This window comes from Rhincodon typus, chromosome 12, assembly GCF_021869965.1.
Source record: "Rhincodon typus isolate 14 chromosome 12, sRhiTyp1.1, whole genome shotgun sequence".
Lineage (NCBI taxonomy): Eukaryota > Metazoa > Chordata > Chondrichthyes > Orectolobiformes > Rhincodontidae > Rhincodon > Rhincodon typus.
In genome coordinates this window covers 41,188,867-41,213,947 of record NC_063343.1, presented here as the reverse complement: position 1 = coordinate 41,213,947, position 25,081 = coordinate 41,188,867, and the positions used below count along the sequence as shown (strand labels likewise).

The 25,081-nt window shown below is 40.0% G+C and overlaps 1 protein-coding gene across 6 annotated transcripts in view; it reads left to right on the top strand.

Annotated features, from left to right (window-relative positions):
• Nucleotides 1-25,081, top strand: part of LOC109914885 (progesterone receptor) — a 103,097-nt gene that overhangs the window by 35,364 nt on the left and 42,652 nt on the right. For all 6 annotated transcript variants that reach the window (XM_048604029.1, XM_020514495.2, XM_048604031.1 and 3 more), the window contains one exon: nt 24,180-24,337. In XM_048604029.1, the coding sequence (XP_048459986.1) occupies nt 24,180-24,337 (158 nt within the window). The remainder of the gene's footprint in view (nt 1-24,179; nt 24,338-25,081) is intronic.

Sequence of the window (25,081 nt, the reverse complement as noted above, 5' to 3'; positions counted from 1 at the left end):
CTCTAACACCTCTCTCCCCTTCCTGGACCTCTCTGTCTCCATATCGGGCAACCACCTAGAAACCGATATTCATTTCAAGCCCACCGACTCCCACAGCTACCTAGAATACTCCTCCTCCCACCCACCTTCCTGCAAAAATGCTATCCCCTATTCCCAATTCCTTCACCTCCGCCGCATCTGCTCCCAGGATGAGGCATTCCACTCCAGTACATCTCAGTTGTCCTCGTTTTTCAAGGACCGTAACCTCCCCCCCCCTCGGTGGTCGAGAACGCCCTCAACCGTGTCTCCCACATCTCCCGCACCTCATCCCTCACACCCCGTCCACGCAATAAGAACCAAAAAAATCCCCCTCATCCTCACGTACCACCCCACCAACCTCCGGATCCAACGCATCATCCTCCGACACTTCCGCCATCTGCAATCCGACCCCACCACCAAAGACATCTTTCCCTCCCCACCCTTACCTGCTTTCCGGAGGGACAACTCTCTCCGTGACTCCCTTGTCCGCTCCACACTCCCCTCCAGCTCCACCACACCCGGCACTTTTCCCTGCAACTGCAGGAAGTGCTACACCTGCCCCCATACCTCCTCCCTCACCCCCATCCCAGGCCCCAAGAAGACTTTCCACATCAAGCAGATGTTCACCTGCACATCTGCCAATGTGGTATACTGCATCCGCTGTACCCGGTGTGGCTCCCTCTACATCGGGGAAACCAAGCGGAGGCTCGGGGACCGCTTTGCAGAACACCTATGCTTGGTTCGCAATAAACAACTGCACCTCCCAGTCGCGAACCATTTCAACTCCCCCTCCCATTCCTCAGACGACATGTCCATCCTGGGCCTCCTGCAGTGCCACAACGATGCCACCCGAAGGTTGCAGGAACAGCAACTCCTATTCCGCTTGGGAACCCTGCAGCCCAATGGTATCAATGTGGATTTCACAAGTTTCAAAATCTCCCCTTCCCCTACCACATCCCAAAACCAGTCCAGCTTGTCCCTGCCTCCCTAACCTGTTCTTCCTCCCACCTATCGCCACATCAAGCCGCACCTCCATCTCCTACCGACCAACCTCATCCCGCCCCCTTGACCTGTCCATCCTCCCTGGACTGACCTATCCCCTTCCTAACTCCCCACCTACACTCACCTTTACTGGCTCCATCCCCGCCTCTTCGACCTGTTTGTTTCCTCTCCACCTATCCTCTCCTCTATCCATCTTCTATCCGCCTCCCACTCTCTCCCTATTTATTTCAGAACCCCCTTCCCCTCCCCCTTTTCTGATGAAGGGTCTAGGCCCGAAATGTCAGCCTCTCTGCTCCTATGATGCTGCTTGGCCTGCTGTGTTCATCCAGCCCTGCACCTTGTTGTCTCGGATTCTCCAGCATCTGCAGTTCCTACTATCTCTCCCAAATTTACCTGTTTTTTCCTTTTAAAAGTCAGGTCTAGGTCACCCTCTTTCTCACGCGCTCTCTTGCGTGCTCTCTCTTTCTTGTGCACTCGCTTTGGAGTTATTTTTGTTTGTTTTGGATTTTTAGGTGGCCAGCCCGGGAACGGAAAGAGCTACCCAGCCAGCTGTGCTGTTTCTGTAAATCTAGGGGGTTTTAGCAGTTTGGTCTAGTGTGACCCCGGTTGTCCTTCTGAAGAATGTCCAGAAGAATCATTGCGACTGTTTCTGAGATCTTTGTCAAATCAGAAACATCTGCTTGAGTTTGGGGATATTTATTGTTGTGTGCCAGAACATCGGATCAAGAATCATCTGAAAATTCCTTTCCTGAATGTTTTTCTGTGCTCTTAAGAGCTAAGACTTATTAGCCAAATATGGTTTGCCTCAATAGGAACTTGTGTAGACAGAAAAATGTGGTTCTTTCCTTGTACCTAGTGTGTTTATTTGGAGGGTAAACATATCTATTTTTACATTACAAACTCAATTAGCCAGTTTTCCATCATTGAGTAATTTTAATTTCTAATCACTTTTATCTTTATTTACAAAACATGATCTTTTTAACTCTAATACAGAGACTGCATATTATTGATCATGTTGGGAACTGAGTAAAACAATTAAATTTATATTGTGACTCATGGAATACTAGAACTCGAGAGAAAGTGAAAGAGAGAGGCTGTGTTCTCCTCCCAAACAATGCTCAATGGAACATTACTGTTTGACTTTTGAGAAAGGTAGAGTTTCTTCCACCATACAATAGAACTGCTGTCAGTAAGCCTGATGTTAATAAATTCAAAATCATAAGAGAAAAGAAAACTGCAAGAATGGAGGGCAATAGAAAGTGAGATAAATGGAGAAAATGCTGATGCCAATTCTGCCAGATACCCTGAGTGAATTGGAAAGGCTGAAGAGAGAGAGAAAGTCAAATGTATGGAGTTCAGTATGACAGAAGAAGACTCAGCATCATGTCAAGCTTGAAGCAAATGACATGAGGGGTGAAGGTGAATGAAGTTGAGATCTATGGCTCAGTGGTTAGCACTGCTGCATCACAGCGCCAGAGACCCGGGTTCGATTCCAGCCTCGGGCGACTGTCTGTGTGGAGTTTGCACGTTCTCTCCGTGTCTGTGTGGGTTTCCTCCGGGTGCTCCGGTTTCCTCCCACAGTTCAAAGATGTGCAGGTTAGGTGGATTGGCCATGCTAAATTGCCCGTAGTGCTCAGGGAGGTGTAGCTTAGGTGGGTTACAAGGGGATGGGTCTGGGAGGGATGCTCTGAGGTTTGGGGTGGACTTGTTGGGCCGAAGGGCCTGTTTCCACACTGTAGGGATTCAGTGACATTCTATGACTATGCTGGGCTATTAATTTTATCTTGGCATTACTCACATCTCGTGATTAAATATTCAGGGAAATAACTGCCACTTTTTCTTGTTAAATGTTGGCTTTATTTATTTTCCCTCATTTCCTGAAGCCAATTGTCAGTGAGCTCAATCCAGACTGGGAATCATGTCTGGAGTTAAACTGATTTGAGTGATTTTTAAATAAATGTGCAGTATGCAGGATTGTTCCTTATGAAAGTACTCTAAATACAAGTAGCTAATAGAGGTTGTGTAATAGTTCAGACGTTCATTTCTACAGATTTTAGGCAACCAGAATCTAGGCTTTCCTTGGTTTGTGTCTGGATCCAAAGTAGTGTACACAGTTTTTGATGGGGTACGGGGCTGTGGAGAAACTACAACTGCTGGCTCTGCGGAACAACATGTTCCATAATGAATGAGATCATGTTTGATTGGTTCTGATTTTTATAGTTACTAACAATTTGCACGCATGTACTAGCAGAGCAGACATTTCTCTCTGTACGGTAACTAGATTTGAGGGCGCCATTGTATTGTTGCTGGTGCTACATAGTGTTTACAATAATTAAAGGTTCTTTTTCAAGATTTCACATTACAAAAATAAACCTCTATAGGAATTGTATTTTGATTCACTTCAAGAATTTCTGGCACCTTGCTGTCCGACTTTTGTCAGTCTCCTGGTGATTGACAAATGGATATCTCTTTTATTTTTTTGGACGGAGGTGCCTGGTGGATGCATATCAGGAAGAAAGTTAAACAGGATCTTACGGGATTTAATTGAAACACTTATCGAAGGTTGGAATGCAGTCTACTCTCTGTGCCAGACTTGGTAATCTGACGTCTGAGCCAGGAAGATAAATTGCTGACACACCTGACACAAGACTCCGTTATAGGTTCAGTGCTCCATATCAAATCATTTTGAAGGCTGGAATTCTTTCCATTCTGACCTAGATACCCTGTATGTTAGTGCACACATTTTATTAGTGTTCTTTCATTCATTTGGTTGAAAACCTACAGTGTGCTACTGTGCAGGTGAGGCTAAGGATTGTTTTATCAAACTGTAGGCATGCCTTCACCAGAGCAACAAGAAATTAGTAATGTCGCCCACATTCTGGAAATGAAGAAAACCTCACCAATTTCAGCAACATCATAAAACTTGAAAATAAGTTTTTATGTATGTAAATAATGTCTCTTTTGTGATTTATCTAATATATGGTGATCAGACAGGTTAATTCCATAACTGGCCCTTTCACTTTAATTTTAAGTAGAGTAATTCTATTTGTTTAGCTCTCAATTTAAGGTTGCTAAGGAACTGTTATGATGTAGATATAATGCTAGTTCTGAATGAGTCATTGCATCATGTGGTTGTGATTGGCTGACTGCTTTAAACTACACTTATCTACTTCAAATTAAACTTCATCACAGAGACCAACTAATGTTGTTCTGTATGTTCTGTGACCTCTACTATTCTGACCTTCCATTTTCCCAAAAGATACCTACCCAATACTCCTCAACTGTTACTTCCCATCTTTCCTTATGCTCTTTTTGATCTCAATTTATTTACATAATCTACTTCCTAAACTTTTGACTCCATTCTCACAGATTATTTAATACCAATCTTCCATTCCCATTTGCAGTGTTTGCTGACATTGCAAGTGATACCCTGTGCTCAGGTACTGTCCCTCTGCCTTTGAAAGCCTCATTACTCGCACTTCGTCAAAAACACTACCTTGATTTCGTCGAAGCTAGGGCAGTATTTACAAAGACAATCTCCCTTTATTCTAAATTCTTTAATGTGTCTCATTCATGCCCACATTTCCTGAAGCTTCCTGTAAGAATCTCATCAATCAGGATTCCATCCAGTTTGGAATGACCCTGAATAAAGTTACAAATTACGTCCTCTGTTTTTGGTCACCATGGTGTTTTACCTTACTCATCATCCTCATCATCTCCGTAGTCTTTCACAAAATGAAACCACATCTTTTACCTTTGATATCACTTCACTGTTATCCAGATCAGAGGGTTTACCATTTGGAAATATAAGCATGCAATTAGTCATTGCTAAAATAGGTTCAGTAATGGCATGTTATCCTGTAGCCTCAGGAAACACTAGGGGATCAATTTTTGGCTTCTCTGCAACATTAGCATTGGCTGAAAAAAAAAATCAGCTTCTCCATATACATTGCTTACACCCTGTTCTGTCTGACCTATCCACCTCTCTTGGCTCCTTCATTCCATTTGTCTAATGAGACTACTTGTTGAACACCATTCATGAATGAAGTGTAATTACTTCCAAATAAATGTCGATACAATTGAGGCCATTGCCTTCAGCCTCTGCCACAAGATCATAATTTTGCAAAGGGCTTTATTTTTCACATGCAGCCACAAATAGTGGAGTGAAAAATTGAGATGGTGACAACAACTGAACATACCTTAAAAATAGTGAGAACTGAGTGGATATTGTTCAAAGATACAAAATTTTCAGAAAAGGTAGCCAGGAAGTGGAGGAATGGCTGGCAGTACTAATTTAAGGAATACAATTTACTATTGGAAGTGAAGGATATCCTTCTGGGACCATGACTGAATCCATTTGGTTGAGGGTAAGGTGTTCTGCTGATCTCCAAATATTGAGAGACATTAAGGAACAAACCTGCAGGTAAATCAGATGAGCAAAAACCACAAAATAATCATATTGAGGCACTTCAGTTAATCAAGTAATGGCTGGGACAATGTTAGACTATAGAAAAAGAAGGGAAAGCAGTTTCGGAAATGTGTTCAAGAGACTTTGACCGGAATGTTTTCAGTTCACTTAGCAAGCTGGATTTGCTGGGCCTAGTACTTGATAATGAGGTGATCCAAGTGTCGATTGGGGAGGATTTGGGTAAGAGTGATCTTTGTATCATAAGATTTAGCCTGTGAAGAAGAGCAAGGAACAAACTTCAGTAAACCTATAAATTGGAAAAGATTTAATGTCAGTGAGATGGAAGGGATTTTAGCCAGGGTAAAATTCAGCTGAAATCTGAGAGGCAAGCTATTACAAAACAATAAGGAGGAAACGTTTCCGGTTCAGTCTAGGTATATTCTTAGGAGGGAACAAAGAGGCTTACAAGTTTAGATGCTCAAGGCAAGACATAATTTTTTTTGTTGGTGTTTACTAGAGAAGAGGCGAGAAGGTTGTTGGTCCATAATGATAGTGTACCTACCTGTGGACTACAAGTTCAAGCCCCACCTCCCTTGAGGAAAACTGTGCTCAAAGTTAAGGTTAAGTCATAATTAGAGTATTGAATCTTGTTCTGGTCACCAAGCTTTAGGAAGGATATGAGGAAGCTTGAAAGGGTGCTGGGGAGATTTACCAAAATGGCTCCAAGGAAGAGGGAATTCAGCTACAAGATTTGCTTGGAGAACCTGGAGTTATTTTCATTGGAGCAACGGAGATTTAAGAGGCGTATAAGAGTTGGTTAAAGAGGCAGATAAAGGATATCTGTCCCTGTAGCTGATGGCACGAGTATCAGGGGATACAGATTTACGGTTTTGGAGAGAGGGAAATGTAAGGAATTCTTGATGTAGTAAGTGATAATGACGAGCAGCATGTTGCTTATGAGGGTGGTGGAAACAGCAGTGATTTAAAAGAAAATTGTATGGCCATTCAAGAGACACAAACTTGCACAGGTGTGGGTAGCATAGGGAGATAACATTGGCTCTTTGCTGTAATTAAAGACAGCATGGATTTAAAGGATTGAATTATCTCATTCTGTGCTGTAATTACTTTTTAACTTAGTTCTTTACTGTTTCACTTCTCAACCTTAAAATATCCCCCAAATTATTGGTCAAGATTTCAAATCTATAACTTTTCAAGAACTAGTTTGAGTACAAGTACTGGAATTTTGTAGATTGAATTAGATGGAGATTTCTCTTATCCACATTCCTGTATGATTTTTGTATTTACAGAGGAGGTCAGTTCATTTCATTCAAACATGAAGAAAACACACTGGTTATAATTTGTTTGTAGAATTTTCCAGAATTTATAAAGTTGATTGATGTCTGGTTTGTTTGCATGCGGATTGTGATTGAAGATTCATGTGAGATATTGCATCAATCTGACCTTGCTTGATTGATACAAACCCCAGCACCAACAAGGCATTTAAACTAAATGAAATGTTAAACTCTACTGTTTGATTTTAAGGCAGAAACTTAAAGTAACGATCTGCTTATCAAGTTATTAATTGCCATTTTCAAGTCTTAATTCCTGTTTCTTTTGACGCAATAAATGATCTAAAGCATACAATCCACACAACTCGTAATAGAATCATTATATCCCACAAAAAAGTATCATGGGGCAGTCTTCTTTGAGCTTGCTCTTTGTACAAGCTATTCAATTCCAATCTGTTGGCATATCCCTGTTCTTTACCCATAATTTTGCAAATTAGTCTAGTTATTTTTTTTAAAAAGTGCATTTAGGATCTGATTCCACCATTCTTTTCAAGCTGTGCATCCGAGAGCATAACAATCTTGTATAAAGAAATTCCTCCTCATTAACCCCCAGTTCTGATGACAATTAATTTAATTGTGTATCTTCTGGTTACTGACCTACACACCAGAGGAAGTATTTTCTTCCTGATTATTGGACCAAAAGCCTTCATAATATTGAATACCTCTGATAGGTCTGTTATCTTTCTCTGCTCTGAGAACAGCAATACCAGCTTCTTCAATTCACATTACCTCAAATCCCTTTATCTCCTGCTAGAACTCCTCTGTGCCCTCAACACTTCTGACATCTCCCTAAAGCATGAAGCCCAGGATTGTATGCCAGGATTGTACAATTATGTATTATATCGTTCTGGCAGCCAAACGTTTACTTTATCTGATCTATAAACCTTTTTAAAAGCCACACTAAGTCTTTGGCTGTGGTCTCCAACATACAAGTCTCAATCAACTGGTCAATCACAGAGCCTCTGACTGTTGATCTCACCATCTGCCCATGTTCCCTCACTGTGCATGCCCCAGTAGTTGATGTCACTGCCTATGTTTCTTAGTCATGTGCATGTTGGATCATCGTGCTATTGCATGACTTCCACTTGCGGAAGCCCAACAGCCAGAGAAAAGTGCATGATCTTAACTGGCTTTGCTAGCTTATTGTACCATGTTTCTTCTTGGTCTAGATAGGCTACCATTGCAGAGTGAAGTTTTTTACAGTGGCAGTGCAAATAAGTGAACAAGAAAGCTACTTTTAAACTAATGTGTGAAGCTAGTATATCACGGGCTAGAAACATAGGTTATTCAGTTCATCATGATCATGTGCACTCTGCAAAAGCACTTCAGCCCTGCTCCTCCGGCCTGCTGTCTGTAGACCTGTAGATTATTTTTCTTCAGCTGCTAATCTAGTAGGTCTGTGCAGGATGAAGAAAAATTATAGGGAACATTGGCGTGCTCCACATCCAATATCTAACCAATGCTAGCTGGACAGGGACCGCAGAAACAAATCATGACCACAGAAGTGACCTTTTGTGGCCCCATGCTTGAAGATAGCCAGCAACATGCTGGATGTGCTTGAGGCTTACCTGCAGTGTGACCAGTGATAGAATGATGTTGTGAACTACAAGGTGAAACAATAATGAAGAGTGATGACTGTTTGAAAAGAAACCAAAAGTGTACAACTTCGATGTGGAATGGGAAAATGAATTCGTTCACAATTGTAAACAATGACAGCATTTACTTAAAGGTCACCAAAGAATATTGGTAAGCGAAATGGAGGATTTGGAATAACACCGCACAATGATGCACAGTAAATACACAAATAGGTTTCCTTTGAATCGTATGCTTTGTACAAAGAAAGTGGATATGCTGAAAGCTGTTTTGAAAGTCTGCAATGAGGAAACATTTGGTGCAATCTTCTGGCTTAACACAGAAATCATTCACAGCTGGCAAGGTAATTGAAGCAGCAACTATAGCCGTTGATTGTTTATTCAAAGACTTTAAGAAAAAAGAAGAAATAATAAAGACAATCCAAAGCATGTCACTTGGTGCTTCCACAGTAGCAAGATGAGTGGAATCTTTGTCCAGAGCTGTCTTTCAGCAACTACAGCAGGACTGCAAATGCTTCTCATGGCAGTTTGATGAATTTATCAGCAAGACCAACACAGCACAGCTGGTTGTTTTTGTGTGCATTTTTTTTTTAAAAGGATATAACTGGAGAAGTGTTCTCCTCTTGGCCTTTTAAAGAGAACAAGTAATGATGGCACATGCTTGAGAACAATATTTCAACCAAAAAATGGGTTTCCATCATAACTGATAGTGCACTAGTAATGCTGACCACTGATGTGAGCTTTGTTGCATTTTTGCAGTAACGATTCTGATTTCTGCCCCTTTGTCCATTACCACTGTGTAGTCCAGCAACAAGTGTTAGTGAGTAAAGGTATGGACTTTTCTCACATGGAAGTTGTTAAGACTGTAAACCCGAGTTGAACAAGAGCCCACCGCTTGTTTAAATCCTTACTCAACAAACATAGGCAGCACTATGGTGAACTAATCCTCCATACTGATGTGAGGTAGTTAAAGTCAGGAACAGTCCTACAACAGCTTTTAGATCTGATGTCTGAAATCGCCGCATTTCTTAAATGAAGTGTGAAGTGTGCAGTGAGCTGTCAGACACTGTGTACTTGCTTGACTTAAGGTTCCTTACAGACATGATAGCAAAGCTTTCAACAGCAGGAAAGGTTCCTCCTCCTCCTCCTCCTCCTCCTCCTCCTCCTCCTCTTCCTCCTATATACAGGCACATGCATGCATATACGCACATGCGCGCACACACTCACTCATGCACATACATACGTACATGTACGTGTACACACATGGAAACGTGCGCGCACACATATCACGGATAGTCAAAACATAGTTTCACCCAGAGCATGTCTGTGCATATCTGAAGACGTTAGCAGAGACATTCGGTCTAATTGGATCTAATCGAACAAATTGGCATGTTTGTCATGGATACATTCCTTCACGTAGATACCGATGGGTTGGCTACCAAATTCCAGTAATTGTTAGGTTTACCAAGCAGTGGAGTTGATATGGAAATAATTGTAATGTAAAATTATATTGAGTGAAAAGTTAGATCAGAGGACAGTAATTTTTAGGCACTTGTAAATAGAAAAGTACTTAATCTATCATCCTGTGTTTTTAACGTTAAAGCTTTACTTTGGCTTCACATACTTCTGTGAGACAGCATTCTTCCAAGTGAAGTTCAGCGCTGTAATCAAGTTCAAGTGTTGCACCTGCCTCACAGCCAATTGACGGAATGTATATGACTAACAATCTCAAACTGCAACCCAGACTTCAAGGCATTGGCAGATGATGTGCAGTCACAGCTGTCACTAAGACTTACACATACTTCGTTTTAGATTTGTCTGGCACTAAAAATAAACTGCTTATTCTGTGTTTTATTTGTGGTACTTCCTAGGTTGCAGTTAAACCCAAAAAGCAATCTTGTGCTTAAGTTTGAAGACCACTGATCTACATGAATAAGTACAAATTGTATTAAAAATTCTTAAAATATTGTGACAAATTATTAATTTGTAAAGATTTTGCATGACCTCTTCTTTTTTTTAACTCCATATACACAGCCAAGTATAATATGCTTTCTAAATCATCTAATTTATTTTGACAACTTGCCATTGAAGTCATTAAAGATTTGTGAGTATGTACTCTCAGGTCTACCTGTTCTTGCAAACCCATCACTCCAAGCCAACCTCAAAATTCCAGATGTATACAGTACTATTTATGCATATTGTTTCACCAAAAGTGCATCACATCATGCTTAGCTGCATTAAATTGCATCTTCCATGAGCCTGTGTCATCCTGAAGTCTATTTTTGTTGATTTTTAACAAAATTGTCAAATTCTGTATTGTCTACCTTTTTATTGCATTTGGAAACATTTGGCTATATTTCCTTAATGAAAGAACTTCTTGTCTGTTGAACATAGAATACCATCATTATGGATCAAATAGTAATGTTCCCTGTCGCTTTAGGATCAATATCTAATGTCTTCCTGTTCATTTCTGCTGTCAATGCTATATCTGACATTTCTACATAACAATGGATCCTATAATTTGCAAAGCTCCTTTTTATTAACATGATTGTGATCTGCACGTTCTGCTGCTTTCACCCCTTTGTGATCTCTTACGGTATGTGATATATAACTTGAAGGCACAAATGCAGTGAGATGTACTTTGTCCCAAAGATAGTGAATGCACCAGAAACATGGACTGGTAGCATATTCAATGGAATATGCCAGGCATAATGTTTAGATGAATTCTGGAACATAGCTGCTGCCAGTTAAAGAATATTCTTTTTTTATCATTCATTCATGGGATGAGGGTGTCGCTGGCAAGCGTGGCATTTATTGTGCATCCCAGAGGGCAGTTAAGGGTCAACTACAGTGGGCCTGGAGTCACATGTAGTCCAGACCAAGTTAGGATGGCAGTGTCTTTCCCTAAAGGACATTAGTGGACCAGATGGGTTTTTCAGATAATTGACAATGGTTTCATGGTCATCATTAGACTCTTAATTCAAGATTTTTATTAATTTCAAATTCTACCAACTGACATGGTGAGATTCAAACCTGGGTCCCCAGAACATTCCCTTGGTCTCTGGATTAACAGTCCAGCGATAATATCACCAGGCCATCGCCTACCTCCTCTTCCCATCATCCATATATAGTTTTGATGTGATTTATGATTCATTGTTTAACGCTTATTTTGACTTTGTATTAAACAAGATTTTTTCTTTATTCCTTTATGATATGTAGGTGCTGCTAGCTGAGAGCCAGCATTTATTGCCCATTCTTTGTTATCCTTGAGAAGATAGTGGTGAGCTGGTTTCTTGAACTATTGTAGACCATTTGGTGTAGGTACCCCAAGAGTTATGGAGGGATTTCTAAGTTTTTGACCCAGCGTGTAGGAGTGGTCATGTATTTCACGGGATGATGAATGGCTTGGAGGGGATTTGCAAGTGATGGTTTCCCATGTATCTGCTGCCCTGTGCTTCTAGAAAATAGTGGTTATAGATTTGGAAAGTAGTGTCTGAAAAACCTTGATGAATTTCTGCAATGCATCTTGTTGATGGTATACACTGCTGCTTCTGAGATTGGTGGAGGAGGGAATATATGGTACTGTATTCACAAAATTGTAGGTCAACTTACAGCATGTGAATTGCAGCAGTTCAAGAAGGCAGCTTACCATCACCTTCTCAAGGGGAACCAGGGATCCACTAAATGCTGGACAGCCAGTGACACCCGTGTACCACGAGTGATTAAAGAAACACCATCAAATAGATTGTTTTGGCCTCGTTGGTGTCAAAAGACTGGAGTGTCTGTCTTAGTGCTGCAATCATCCTGTCAAGTGGGGAGTGTTACTACATTTTGTACAGGGCTGTACAAACTAGATTCAGGAAGGATGTTTTCTGTGGTTGGAGGGTCTAGGAAGAGGGCACACAGTCTCAGGACATGGGATAGATCATTTAGGACTGAGACCAGGAAACATTTCTTCACTTAAAGGGTAGTGAACCTGTGGAATTCTCTACTGTAGAATGCCATAGAAACGAAATCACTGAACATATTCAAGAAAGTCTTGGATACATTTTTAGATTTTAATGGCATTGGTGCTTTAGGGAGACAGTGGGAAATGACCTAGAGATAGTCAGCCATGATCAGTTTGCATGGTGGAGCAAACTTGAAAGCTTGAATGGCCTACTTCTGTTCCTGGTTTCTAAGTTTCTCTGTCAATCCTGACTTGTGCCCTGTGGACAAAAGTTTGGAAGTCAGGGCACCTAGACCAGATGGATTACCACAGAACTCTGAAGGAGATAGCTGAGGAGATGATGGAAACATTGGTGGTGATGATCTTTCAGGAATTACTGGCGTCAGGGAGAGTCCCAGAGGACTGGAAATTGGCTAATGTACCACCTTGTTTAACAAGGGAGGGAGGCAGAAGACAGGAAACTGTAGGCTGGTTAGCCTGACATCAGTGGTTGGTAAGATTTTTGAGTCCACTATTAAGGATGAGATTGCAGAGGTTTTGGAAGTGCATGGTATGAATAGGTCTGAATTAGCATGGCTTTGTCAAGAGGAGGTCATGGCTGACAAATCTGTTAAGAACTCTTTGAGGAGTAACAAACAAGTTAGACAAAGGAAAGTCGGTAGATGTAATCTATTTGGATTCCAGAAGGCCTTTGACAAGATGCTGCACAAGAGGCTGCTAACTAATTTAAGACCCCATGGTGTTAGGAGCAAGGATCTGGCGTGAATTGAGATTGGTTGACTGTCAGAAGGCAGAAAGTAGGGATAAAAGAGTCTGAGGATGGCAGTCAGTGATTAGTGGAGTTCTGCAGGGGTCCGTGTTGGGACCACAATTATTCGGGTTATATATTAATGATCTGGATGAAGGAACTTGGCGCATTTTTGCTAATTTGCAGATGGCACAAAGATAGGTGATGGGACAGGTAGTGTTGAGGAAGCAGGGAGGCTGCAGAAGGACTTGGATTGGCGAGGAGAATGGGCAGAGAAGTAGCAGGTAAGAGTCATAGAATCATTGGCATAGAAACGGACCCTTTTGTCCAACTAGTCCACGCCGACCATGTTCCCAAACTAGTCTCCCTTGCCTGTGTTTGGCCCATATCCCTTCACACCTTTCCTATTTGTGTACTTATTCAAATATCTTTTAAATGTTGTAACTGTAACTGCATCCACCACTTCCTCTGGCAGTTCATTCCACACACTAACCACTCTGTGTAAAACTCGTGTCCTTTTTAAACCTTTCTTCTCTCACCTTTTAAAAATAAGTCCTCTAGTTTTGAGCACCCGCACCTTAGGGAAAAGACCCTTGCTATTTGCCTTATCTATTGATCCTCATGATTTTATAAACCTCTATAAGGTCAACCCTTGACCTCCAGTGAAAAATGTTCCAGCCTATTTTTATAACTCAAACCCTCCATTCCTGGAAAACAGTGTGAGAAAGCATGAGGTTATACACTTCAGTTGGAAGAACAGAGGCATGAACTTTTTTCTAAAATGGGATAGGCTTTGAAAATCTGAAGCGCAAAGGGACTTGGTAGTCCTGGTTCAGAATTCTCATAAGGTTAACATGTAGCTTCAGTTGTCAGTTAGGAAGGCAAATACAAAGCTAGCACTTATTTCAAGAGGGCTAGAATATAAGAGCAGAGCTATACTGCTAAGGCTGTATAAAGCTCTGGTCAGACTACATTTGGAATGTTGAGATGTTTTGGGTCCCCATATCTAAAGAAATATGGCCCAGCATTGAAGGAGGTCCAAAGGATATTTGTAAGAATGATCCTGGGGAAGGAGGGCTTGTGATATGAGGAGCAGTTGAGGACTCTGGTCTGAAATTTGTAGAATTTAGAATGATGAGAATGGGTGGGATCTGATTGAAGCTTACAGGATACTGAGAGGTCTGGATAGAATAAACGTGGAGAAGATGTTTCCACTGGTAGGAGAGATTAGGACCTGAGGATACAACCTCAGTGAAGGGATAACCTTTAGAACTGAGACGAGGTGGAAGTGCTTCAGCCAGAGGGTGGTTAATTTGTGGAATGCTTTGGACGCCAAGTCATTGAGTGTATATAAGACAGAGAAAAATAGGTCCTTGATTAGTATGGGGATAAGGGTACTAGGGAGAACGCAGGAGAATGGGATTGAGGAATTTATCAGTGAGCAGGCTGAATGATCCAAATGGCCTCCATCTGTTCCTGTATCTTTATGGTCTTATGGTGGTGAAGGGAATAAATGTTAAAGCTGGTGGTTGGTATGCCAGTCGAGTGAGCGTCTTTGGTCTGGATGGCGTTAAGCTTCTTGTGTTGTTGGAGCTGCACACATCCAAGCAAAAGGAAAGTTTTCCATTACTTTCCTGACTTGTGCCTTGTTCATATTGGGAAGGCAGACGATTGACTACTTGCTAAGAAATCCCAGACATTGGTCTGCTCCTGTTACCACAACATTTCTTTGGCTGGTCCCATTCAGTTTCTGATTGTTGGTAATTCCCAGGATCTTGACTGTGGGGAATTTGGTAATTACAATGCCATCAAAAGTCTGGCAATGGTTAGATTCTCCATTCATTGGAATTCGTCATTACCTGGCATCTTCCTTCCACTTATAAGCCCAAACATGGATGTTGTCCAGGTCTTGCTTCATTTGGAAACAGACTGCTTCAGTACCTGAGGAGTTGCGAATGGTGCTGAACATCATGCAGTCATCACATCTGGGACATATTCTATATTCTAGCCAACACATTGTGCAAGATTATATGGTGGCTAAGGAACCAAGAGAGATTGCAAACAGGTTCTCGGACATAACTTTGAAGGTTACATATGAACTAGAAGCAGAAGTAGGCCACTCAGTTCCTCATGCATACTCTGCCATTCAGTCAAGTCATGGCCAACCTGAATTTTCCACGTACGTTCCTAGCCCCGTTAATCATTGCCTCCTGAAGAACTGTGATGTTGTAAATCAGGAACAAAAATAGAAGTTTGTGGAAAAGTTTAGCAGGTCTGGCAGCATCTGTGAAGAAAAAAAATTCAGAGTTAATGTTTCGGGTACGGTGATCCTTCCTCAGAACCGTTTTTCTTCACAGATGCTACCAGACCTGGTGAGCTATTCCACTAACTTCTGTTTTGTAACCATTTCCTCCATTTCAAATATCCATCTACTTCTGCCTTAAAAATATTCAAAGACTCTGCTTCTGCCAGATTTTGAGAAGGAGATTCCATAGACTCATGAGCCTGTAAGAAAAATATTTCTCTTCGTTGTCAGTTTTAAATGGGGGAACACTTTTTTTTTAATAGTTATTTCTAGTTTTAAATTCTTTCACATGAGGAAAGATGTGTTCCACATCCATCCTGTTAAGATCCCTTAAGATGTATATTTCTGTTAGTTGACCTCTTGCTCTGAGGTGTGGTGGGGTGAGGGGAGGAGTCTACCTCTTCCTTCACTGCCTGCTGCACATCTGCCTGACCTTGTGTCCTCCTTGTGTTTCTCCAAAAAGAACCAAAAGGGAGTTCTTCACTAAGATCTTTTCTCCTTGTGATTTATATTAATTGAGAGTAGCATAGCATTCAGTCTTTTGAGGTGAGGTACATGGAGAATCTTTGTAAGGATACTGCTGAAGAAATGGTAAAGTCTTGACAAAATGTCCCAGATAGTCTCTTGCTGTGTTTAGAAAATCCTCTTCAAACCTCTAGCAGTAGGTGGACAATAAAGTGCAATAATTTTTTCAATAATGCTCTAATTCCTCAGCAATAACTTGATTGCTAATTAGTTGGTCATTTTTAGATGGGCATGAAGTTGAGTACTATCCACCAAAATACTGTGCAGCCTCATCGATAAGTGCTTACAAGCAATTTCAGTGGCATTTGGACTCTTTTTTTTTTCTTCTTCTGACTGGTTAATCCTAGCTTGTGTTTTATTTCCTTTTCCAAATTACACCTTGCACTTTAATGCAGTTGAATCCAGCATTTTAGCTCAAGGTTCTTTAGCAGCTGAAGTAGTTGCTGAAAATCCTCTTTGAGAAGATAAACCATGGGTGCGACCTAATTATCCTAAAGGTTTGTTTTATTGGTGCTGACCTATTATTATGTGGAACTATGCTTAGTTTAGATCCTAAATTGATGTACAGCCTGAAGTTTTGAAGATTTAAAAAAAACCTTGAATATGAGATGATTTTTGCATTGAAGATTAATTTAGTTCAGAATAAGTAATATTTAATTCTAGCGCACTTGTCATTAGACTTTGTAATGAAGAAAATTAGCTAACCTCAAAGTTTTTGAAAAATCTTGAATGTCTTGCCTTTTGTTTTAAATTGACTGCTTAATGTTTCAAAGGAATAATCCATCATACAATAAAAGTGAGAACACCACCACCTGCAAGTCCAGGTCCAAGTCACACATCACCTTAACTTTGGATCGATAACATTGTTCTTTCATTGTCACTGGATCAAAATCATGAAGCTCCGTGCCTAGAAGCGCATTGATAGTACACCCACCACACCAAATGGATGGCAGCAATTCAGGAAGGTGGTACGAACATACAAACAAGGAATAGGAATAGGTCTTTTGGGCTGTCAAATGTGTAATGCTATTAAATAAGATCAAAGCTAATCTGTAATGTCAAATCCATATTCTCACCTACTAGCGATAACCTTTTACCCTTTCCTTGCCAAGAAGGTATCAACTTCTACCTTAATGTGTAAACACTCCACTTCTGCCTTTTCAGGAAGATCATTCCGAAGACTCGCAATCCTCCGAGAAATGTTTTGGCTCATCCATTTTAAATGAGGAATCGCTTTTTTTTAAACAGTAACCCCGTAGTTCTAGATTGTCCCATAAGAGTAAACATCATTCATATATCAACCATGTTAAGCCTCCTCAGTATCTTGTATGTTTCAACTAGGTTATCTCTCACACTTGTAAACTCCAGTGATTACAGACCTAGCCTGTCTAGTTTTTCTCCTAAGATAACCAATCCATTCCTGGTTATTCAAGTAAACCTCTTTCAATGCATTTCCTTAAATAAGGTGACCAATACTGTATGCAGTACTTCAGATCTGGTCTCAGCAATGTCTTGTATAATTGAAGCGTATCCTCCATTTTTTTTGTATTCAGTTCTCCTCGCAATAAATGATAACGTTCTGTTCACTTTCTGAATTCCATGAAATAGTGAGGGGGGGAGAAAGAGCTGAACTGGCTCAGTTGCAAGCATTTTTAAATGTCACTTAGGTTCATGATTAGCTTCTCAGTAGAAAAACAGGTGACGTTGTTTGTTTGGCACACACTGAATTATTGACTTATCTTGGCTCTGTCTGCCATTTAAAGGATAAACTAAGGTTTCTGTTTGAAGGATTTGATCATTCATATGAATTGAAGATTTTTTTTCCACTGCATCTTTATTGACCTTCAGGATGTTCAAAATTGTTTGCAGAAAATTGTGCTTTTCAAGTCAAGTTATTGTCATAATTCGAGAGAATATGACAGCCAATTTATGTAAGGCAAGGTTCTGAAAACACCAATAAATGTTAATGTCTGTCCGTGAGAGTGTTTAAACAAACTGCTAACTCAGCTCACTTATTACTTACTTGATGTGGGTTCCCTAAACTCATATATCTTCAAAAGACTTTAGAATGTGTTTCTCTCTGCCACTTCCAAAGCTGCCACCTTTTGGACCTTTCATATTAGTGACTGCTAAGCATTTTGCAACTTTTTCCCAACTGCTTAGAGACTTCTAATAACAGTACTTTTGTTGTTATAGGCCTCTTCCACCTGCGTGAACCTGCTTCCGGCTTCTTTTCTCTCTATCTAATAGTCCTAAAACTCAAATCAGCAAACACCTTAGCAGTTATTTACAAGTCATGCTGCCTAGGAAGATGCTTTTTGGAACGAGATGTTTGAAGACTAAAATTCATTGTTCCTTCACTTCAGAACTCAAGTTCTCAAATAATAATGTCTTATTAACATTCATAATGTAATCTAAACTGTGCTATTTTAAGAGGGCTCAAAAGCAGAGGGTCTTGCAGTCACGTGCACAGTGGCAGGAAAGATTGATAGTGGTTAAGAAAGGTTATGGGATGTTTGGCTTTGTAAAGAAGGACAACTAATACAAACACAGAAGTCATGCTACATCTTTACAAATAGCTGGTTAAGTCTCAGCTAGATATTGTATACAATTTTTAGGAATGATGTCGAGGCTTATATATAGGTGGTATTCAAAGTTTTGAGATACTTTTGACGGAGTATTTGTTTCCTTTGGCTATTAGGGTGAGAACCAGAGAGTTATCTATTTAAAATGGCAGGCAAAAAAAAACTGGAAAAGAAAAGCGATTTTAAAAAAAAAAAAAAAAAATTGTAATGCGTGGAATGGAGCAGAATATCCTAAATAAAAGACTATAATTGCTTTTAAAAATGAAATATCTTGCAAAATACAGATCAAAATATTACACACACGAGTTTTTGACTAAAGCTAATTTCAAAAATTCTTCAGCGTTAAGCAATTAATAAATAATAAGAGCCGATGAAGCAGAGCATTCATCTGTTGTCTGCATCTGGTGAAACATCTGCATCTGGTGAATCCAACAGAAGAATCCTTTTGTATTTGTAATTTATGCATTGGTTTCACTTTGTCAGTCCTATTTTGCAGTTGATGGTCAATGTCATGAAGGTGGGAGTGCATTATTTGTTATGTGTCAAATCAAACAGAATGAAGAATGTGTCAGTACCTTTTTACAACAAAAGTTGTTACTTAATATACAATGTGCATACTAGGGATTGAGGTTGTGGGACCAGTCTTGTGGTACATTCTGAACTGCATTATATGTGACATTGAAATTATTAGTAACTGCAGAAATTCAGGGATTAAGTTGTGTTCAGCTGCTTGTGCGTGTGTTTTTCTGAATGATGGAATTTGCCATTTCATGCAAACAATTTGTTCTATTTTGGGTCTTTTGATTTATCTGTTGTATCAAGCTTTCAGAATGAGAAGTGGTGATCTTTTTTGTCACTGTCCAGACTTGGGCTTGTTGATGAGGTCAATTTTGAACCTTCTCGAGGATCATGAGTTTTGATGTTAGTTCAAATATTGATTGTTTTGTTAGTATGCTTTGATAACTAGTAATATTTCAACTTCAAAATAAATCAGCAAAAATAGCGGAATCCTGTGTTTCTGATTAAATTATTTTTCAAAATGTTCCATTTAAAATCTGCGTCATCTGTTCAACTCAAACATTGAAACGTTGATAGCAAAAATCGGCCCAAAGTATTGTTCAAAGTCTGTGCCGTTTCCTTATTTCCTATTAATAATTCCCCACTCTCGTGCTGTAAAGGACCAATTCTCATTCCAGCAACTCATTTTTACTTAGTTTCTTTCTGCTTGTAAAAGCTTTAACCATCTTGCTTTTATATTTATTGCTAGTTTACCTCAATTTCACCCTCTTGATTACAAATCAGCAGAGTATTGCAAAAAAAAAACTCAAGTTTTCCAAACAGACTATCGGTAATCTTTGACAATAGATAACAAGGTGTAGAGCTGGATGAACACAGCCGGCCGAGCAGCAAAACTGACGTTTCGGGTCTGGACCCTTCTTTAGAAACGAAAATCTTTGCTGCATTGTGTGCCTTTTTATTTCAATTGATAACATCCTTAACTTCCTTAGTTGCCCAAGGTGGTGCATCCTTCCCTCATTTTTCAGTGAAATTATTGAGAGTTCTGAATGTCTCCTTAAGTATTTGTCATTGCTGTTCTGCCATTTTACCTCGACCTAATTGAAATGGGAAAATAGGTTAACTGTCGTTATATCAAAATAATTTTGTTTATTTATGTTGAAGCCACAAGTTTCAGTTCCACACTTCTCATCCTCAGAATTTTACATTTAATTATTCTTACCTAGGGATTTCTTTACTATGACTGCATTAATTAATCCTGCCTCCTTACACACTACCAGGTCTAAAGTAGCCAGTTCCTTTCCAGTATGCATTTTACAAGAAACTATCCTGGTAATGTTCTACAAACTTCTTCTCTAGGCTACCTTTACTAATTTGATTTGACCAATGTATATGAAGGTTAAAATCTCTCTCGATTATTACAATACATTTTTTACAAACTCCCATTATTTCTTGACTTGTTATCTGTCCTACACTGTAGCTACTATTAAGGGGGCCATAAACTACTCCCACCAGTGACGACTTTCCTTTGCGTTTTCTCTTCATGAAAGTTGATGTATGTGTTGATTCTGCGAATCAAGGTCGTTTCTGACTCCTTTACTGTTCTCATCCTTTATGAATAGAGCAACCTTACCTCCTTTTCCTTTTTTCTTCACTTACAAAACCTCAAAAGCCTTTGAGTATTCAGGACCCAGCCGTTGGCAACTTTGCAGTTATGCCTTTGTGATGGTTGTTACATTTTTGTTTCTACTCCTAGTTCATCTATCTTGTTATGAATGTTCATGTATTCCGATGAAGAGCATTAATAAGTGCTTGGAGATCACGTTTAACAGTCTTGCCTTCAAACTACTTTTTCTATGCTTGCCTTATTTGTTAATGCACTGTAACATTCACCACAAAATTAAAATAGACAGCAGTGAGAAAGATGGATATAATATGGAATGTAAACCAAGAGTTTGAAGAGAAAAGGGGAGGTGCGACAGCACTTTGTAAGAGAGAGGAATGGGAGCAGGCTGTTTGGAAGCATTTAATTAGATCATCTATCTCAACATTTTCCTGTGCTATCCCCATACCCTTTGTCAGTAATGTCTGGAAACCTACCTACCATCTGCCTAAAACTTCCACAGCACTCTAGGGTGAGGAATTCCGAAGGTTCTCTCTCATTGCAGATGTAATTGGCCTACTTCTTATACCAAGTGTACCTCTTAGTTCTAGACTGTTTCAATCAGGGGAAGTATTCTTCCTGTTATCAAACCTGTTGACTTCTGTAAGAATTTGTTTGTGTTTTAAATCAACTCTGTGTCATAGATGTATATTGTGAGTAGGGGGCAATACACCAATTAAAATGTTAACTGCTTTTGAGCCCATGAAGAGTTATCTGAATAGAATAGGATCAAGACATTAAGCAGTGTGCTTCAAGGATGGAAATAATGTGAGGAAAATGGGAGAAATGCATTTAGGGCTAAGAGCAAATCTTGGAAGTTCTACTCGGTTTGAAGGCAAGACTGTTAAATGTGACTTCCAAGCACTTGTTGGAAATGAGTTGGGGTTGAGGGGAAGGGATTTGCGTGGGGGAGCCGAAGAGGATCTGAGGAGATGGTTGTTCGTAAAGAAAATAAATGGGCTTTGCTTTCCAGGATGATCTTTAAATAGTGGCTAATTTTGCCAGACAAGAACAGGGCCTGGTATTGCTTGTTGTAATCTGGTAAGATGTAGCAACGGATGTCTAAACTTGATTTGCACCTGAAAAGGTCTAGACTGACATTTTGACTGAGAAAAGATCAGGGCCACTTAAGGAGTGTGGACTAGAGTGGGAGAGAGTAAAGATTTTCCTGGTGTCAAGAGCTTCAAAGGTGAAAAAGAGCGTGAATGGGCACAAGTGTTACAGGGAAGGAAGAGTCAAGAAACAAGCTTTTTGAAATTTGAAACTGTGCTTGTAAATGACTGGAATTAAGAGTCTAATGATGACCATGAACCCATTGTCGATTGTCAGGAGAACCCCATCTGGTTCACTAATGTCCTTTAGGGAAGGAAACTGCCATCTATACCTGGTCTGGCCTACATGTGACTCCCAGACCAACAGCAATGTGATTGACTCTGATTCTGACTCTCACTCTGAACTGCCCTCTGGGCAATTAGGGATGGGCAGTAAATGCTGCCTAGCCAATGACGCTTTCATCTTGTTAATAAATAAAAATAAATTGGTAGCTGCAGCGTGTTGAGAGTTAGAAGTAGGAAGTGAATGTGTATGGCAAAGGATACAAGAGAGTTTTCAGAGATCCCTCATATGAATTGAATTAGCTTTGCACTAAATTAGTTTTGTTGTCACGTACTCAAATGAGTATAGTGAAATGTTTATAAGTCACCACTTACAATGCCAACTTAGATACAGCTGTGACTAAGGATTGTGCCTAGGTGCTGAATAGACAAATGAAGGAAAAAAAGTAACACTACTGCCATGAACAGTATGACTGTAGATCAGAAAAAAATAAGAAGCAAAAGACAAACGTCACAGTCTCTCTCCAAAGGCTGTCTGCAGCGGACCAACACGGGGTCTCCACGTAGTCTGACCGCTGGCTGCCGCTATCCCAGCTCCCACACCAAGCTACTGCTGTCACGCTCCCACACCGTGCCACTACCTCCACTCTGCACTGGGTCGCTGCCGCTGCACTCCACACTGGGCCACTGGTCACTAGCATCCCTGCTCCCGCCAGTGGCTGGCATCCCTGCTCTGGCTGCTGGCCTCTCTGCCAACCCCGCTTTGGAGGCTGGGGCTAGGTGTCCATGGCAGAGCAAAGGGGGAGAAGGGAGATCGGGTTGGGGGGGAGAAAGGAAAAATAACGGGCGGAGCGGATGAACTCCGATTGGAGCATCTTGCTCTGCTGCCATCTTACCAGATAAACAAACACATTTTTTAATGGAATAGCTACAAATTTTTAATTCAACTGTTGAAAGTAGATAGGATAATATTTTTACAGATAAGTCCTACAGGTCAGGTATGGTCCAAAGAAGATCTGGTTTAGGTTTTACTGAAGATTTAGATCTGGGTCTTTTCTTTTAGAAAGACCTGTTAACATTGGGAAATGGGGCAAATTGCCTTCTGGTTTGGAATGTTGAGAGTTGTTTTCTTTGGAATGTTGATTGTTTTAGAATGTTACGGGTTAGGGAGCAGGGTTTTTAGAGCAGGTTGTTGAATGTAGATTGTCCTGAATTCTCTAGTGAGATGGACATTCAAAATAAAAAGATTTTTTTTCAGATTTTTTTGTCAGAGTGTCATCAACAAGGGAAAGGACTCGAGGAAGATGGCATTGTTGTAATAGTATTGAGCTAACACAAGTACAGCAAAGATGTGCACAGTATCGAGTGCTCTTGTCGTTTGAATGCTTGTGTCTGTGTCATTTAAATATTGAACCATACTGATACAGTTCATATGAAGTAGCAAAAAATGTTCTCTAAGTACTTACGTATGTGATATATCCTCATTCCATTCACTTTCCTGTCTATCATATTTGGATAATTGCCTGTGATTCTTTCAAATTCCTGTTTTCATAAATTTATAGTTGCTACGAGGCAGTCTGGTTCTGCCAGTACTTCTCATTTAAAGTCTGCTTTCAAGAGGCAGTCAGGAAGTAAATCTGAACTAGATAAAAGCCAAAGTATAGACATAAAGGAAGGTTAGAAAAATAACATAACTTGTGGTTTTAAGATGTGTTAATTTGGCATTTAACAGAATTGACTGTAGGAGTTCAGTATCAATTATTTGGAGCTGGGGATCAGAGGTAGAACAAGTATGTACTTAACATATTGAAAGGAGGAGAATAATGAAACAGCATGGTCTTGAAAGAATACCCCTAAACAGTACTTGTCACAGCTCGTGGAAAGTCTGAAAAAAGGATTCTCAAATAGAAAAGTTCAAAGTTTGATTTGTTTCATAAAATGAAATGTAATGCTGCCAGCAAATTCCCAGTAATGGATTTGTGGATCTCGCACAAGATAATTGTTTAAATATTGGATTTTGGAATAGTCCTTTCAGAGAACTAAATTGTATTAGTGCCAGATAAAATGTCACTGGCATCTGATACAAATTTAACGAGAGACAGTTTACATTCAAACACTTGTATTTGAATTTTAATGCTTGCTAATCTGGCTAATTTTATTTGAACTGAAACCTATTTTATTCCAGCACTGATCTGAAATCTGAAGGAAGCTCATCATCCTCTACTGCCTCCTCGGGGCCACCTGCCAAAGTCTGTCTGGTTTGCTCAGATGAAGCATCTGGATGTCATTACGGTGTTCTTACATGTGGCAGTTGCAAAGTTTTCTTTAAGCGAGCTGTAGAAGGTAAGAATGAGTCATTTTCTAGTGTGTTTGTGCACTTCAGACAACTGTTCTTGTCAATCTTATTTATTGTAGCTTCTATAAAAAAAGAGATACTGAGTGCAAATAAATATCCAATTCTGAATCCATACTGACCAGCTTTGTAAAGGTAAAGGCACTACAGAGGGGGGAGAAAAAGCATTGAAACCAAGGACTTTGGGTTAAGATTTTCAGTGCTTTTGTTAATGAGTTGATTGTCAAACATGATACCTTGATCATTGCTTTAGGAAGATGAGGCATGAACTCTGGCAATAGACTTTGCAAAATATGGATGCCACTAATGATACTGGCCTTTAAAGCCTCAAAGTTAGTCTGCCATACAAATGATTCTTTGGTCATCTGGGGATAATCTCTGGTCAGAAAGCCTGTTTGTTAGTAACAACAGTTACAACTTTCATCTGTTGTTAATGTTGTAAAATGCTCCAACGTGATTGATTATAATTGTTACCAACTGAAATTAGACAGAACCACAGTGAGAGATAACAAGGCAAAAGGCCAAAAGTTTGGTCCAAATAGTAGTCTTGCAAGAGAGAAAAGAAGCTAATGGAGGGATTTCTAGAACTTCAGGCTTTGGCCCCTAAAGGCACAGCTACCAAGTATTAAAAAATCATTTGAGATAGTAGGAACTGCAGATGCTGGAGAATCTGAGATAACAAGGTGCAGAGCTGGATGAACACAGCAGGCCAAGCAGCATCAGAGGAGCAGGAA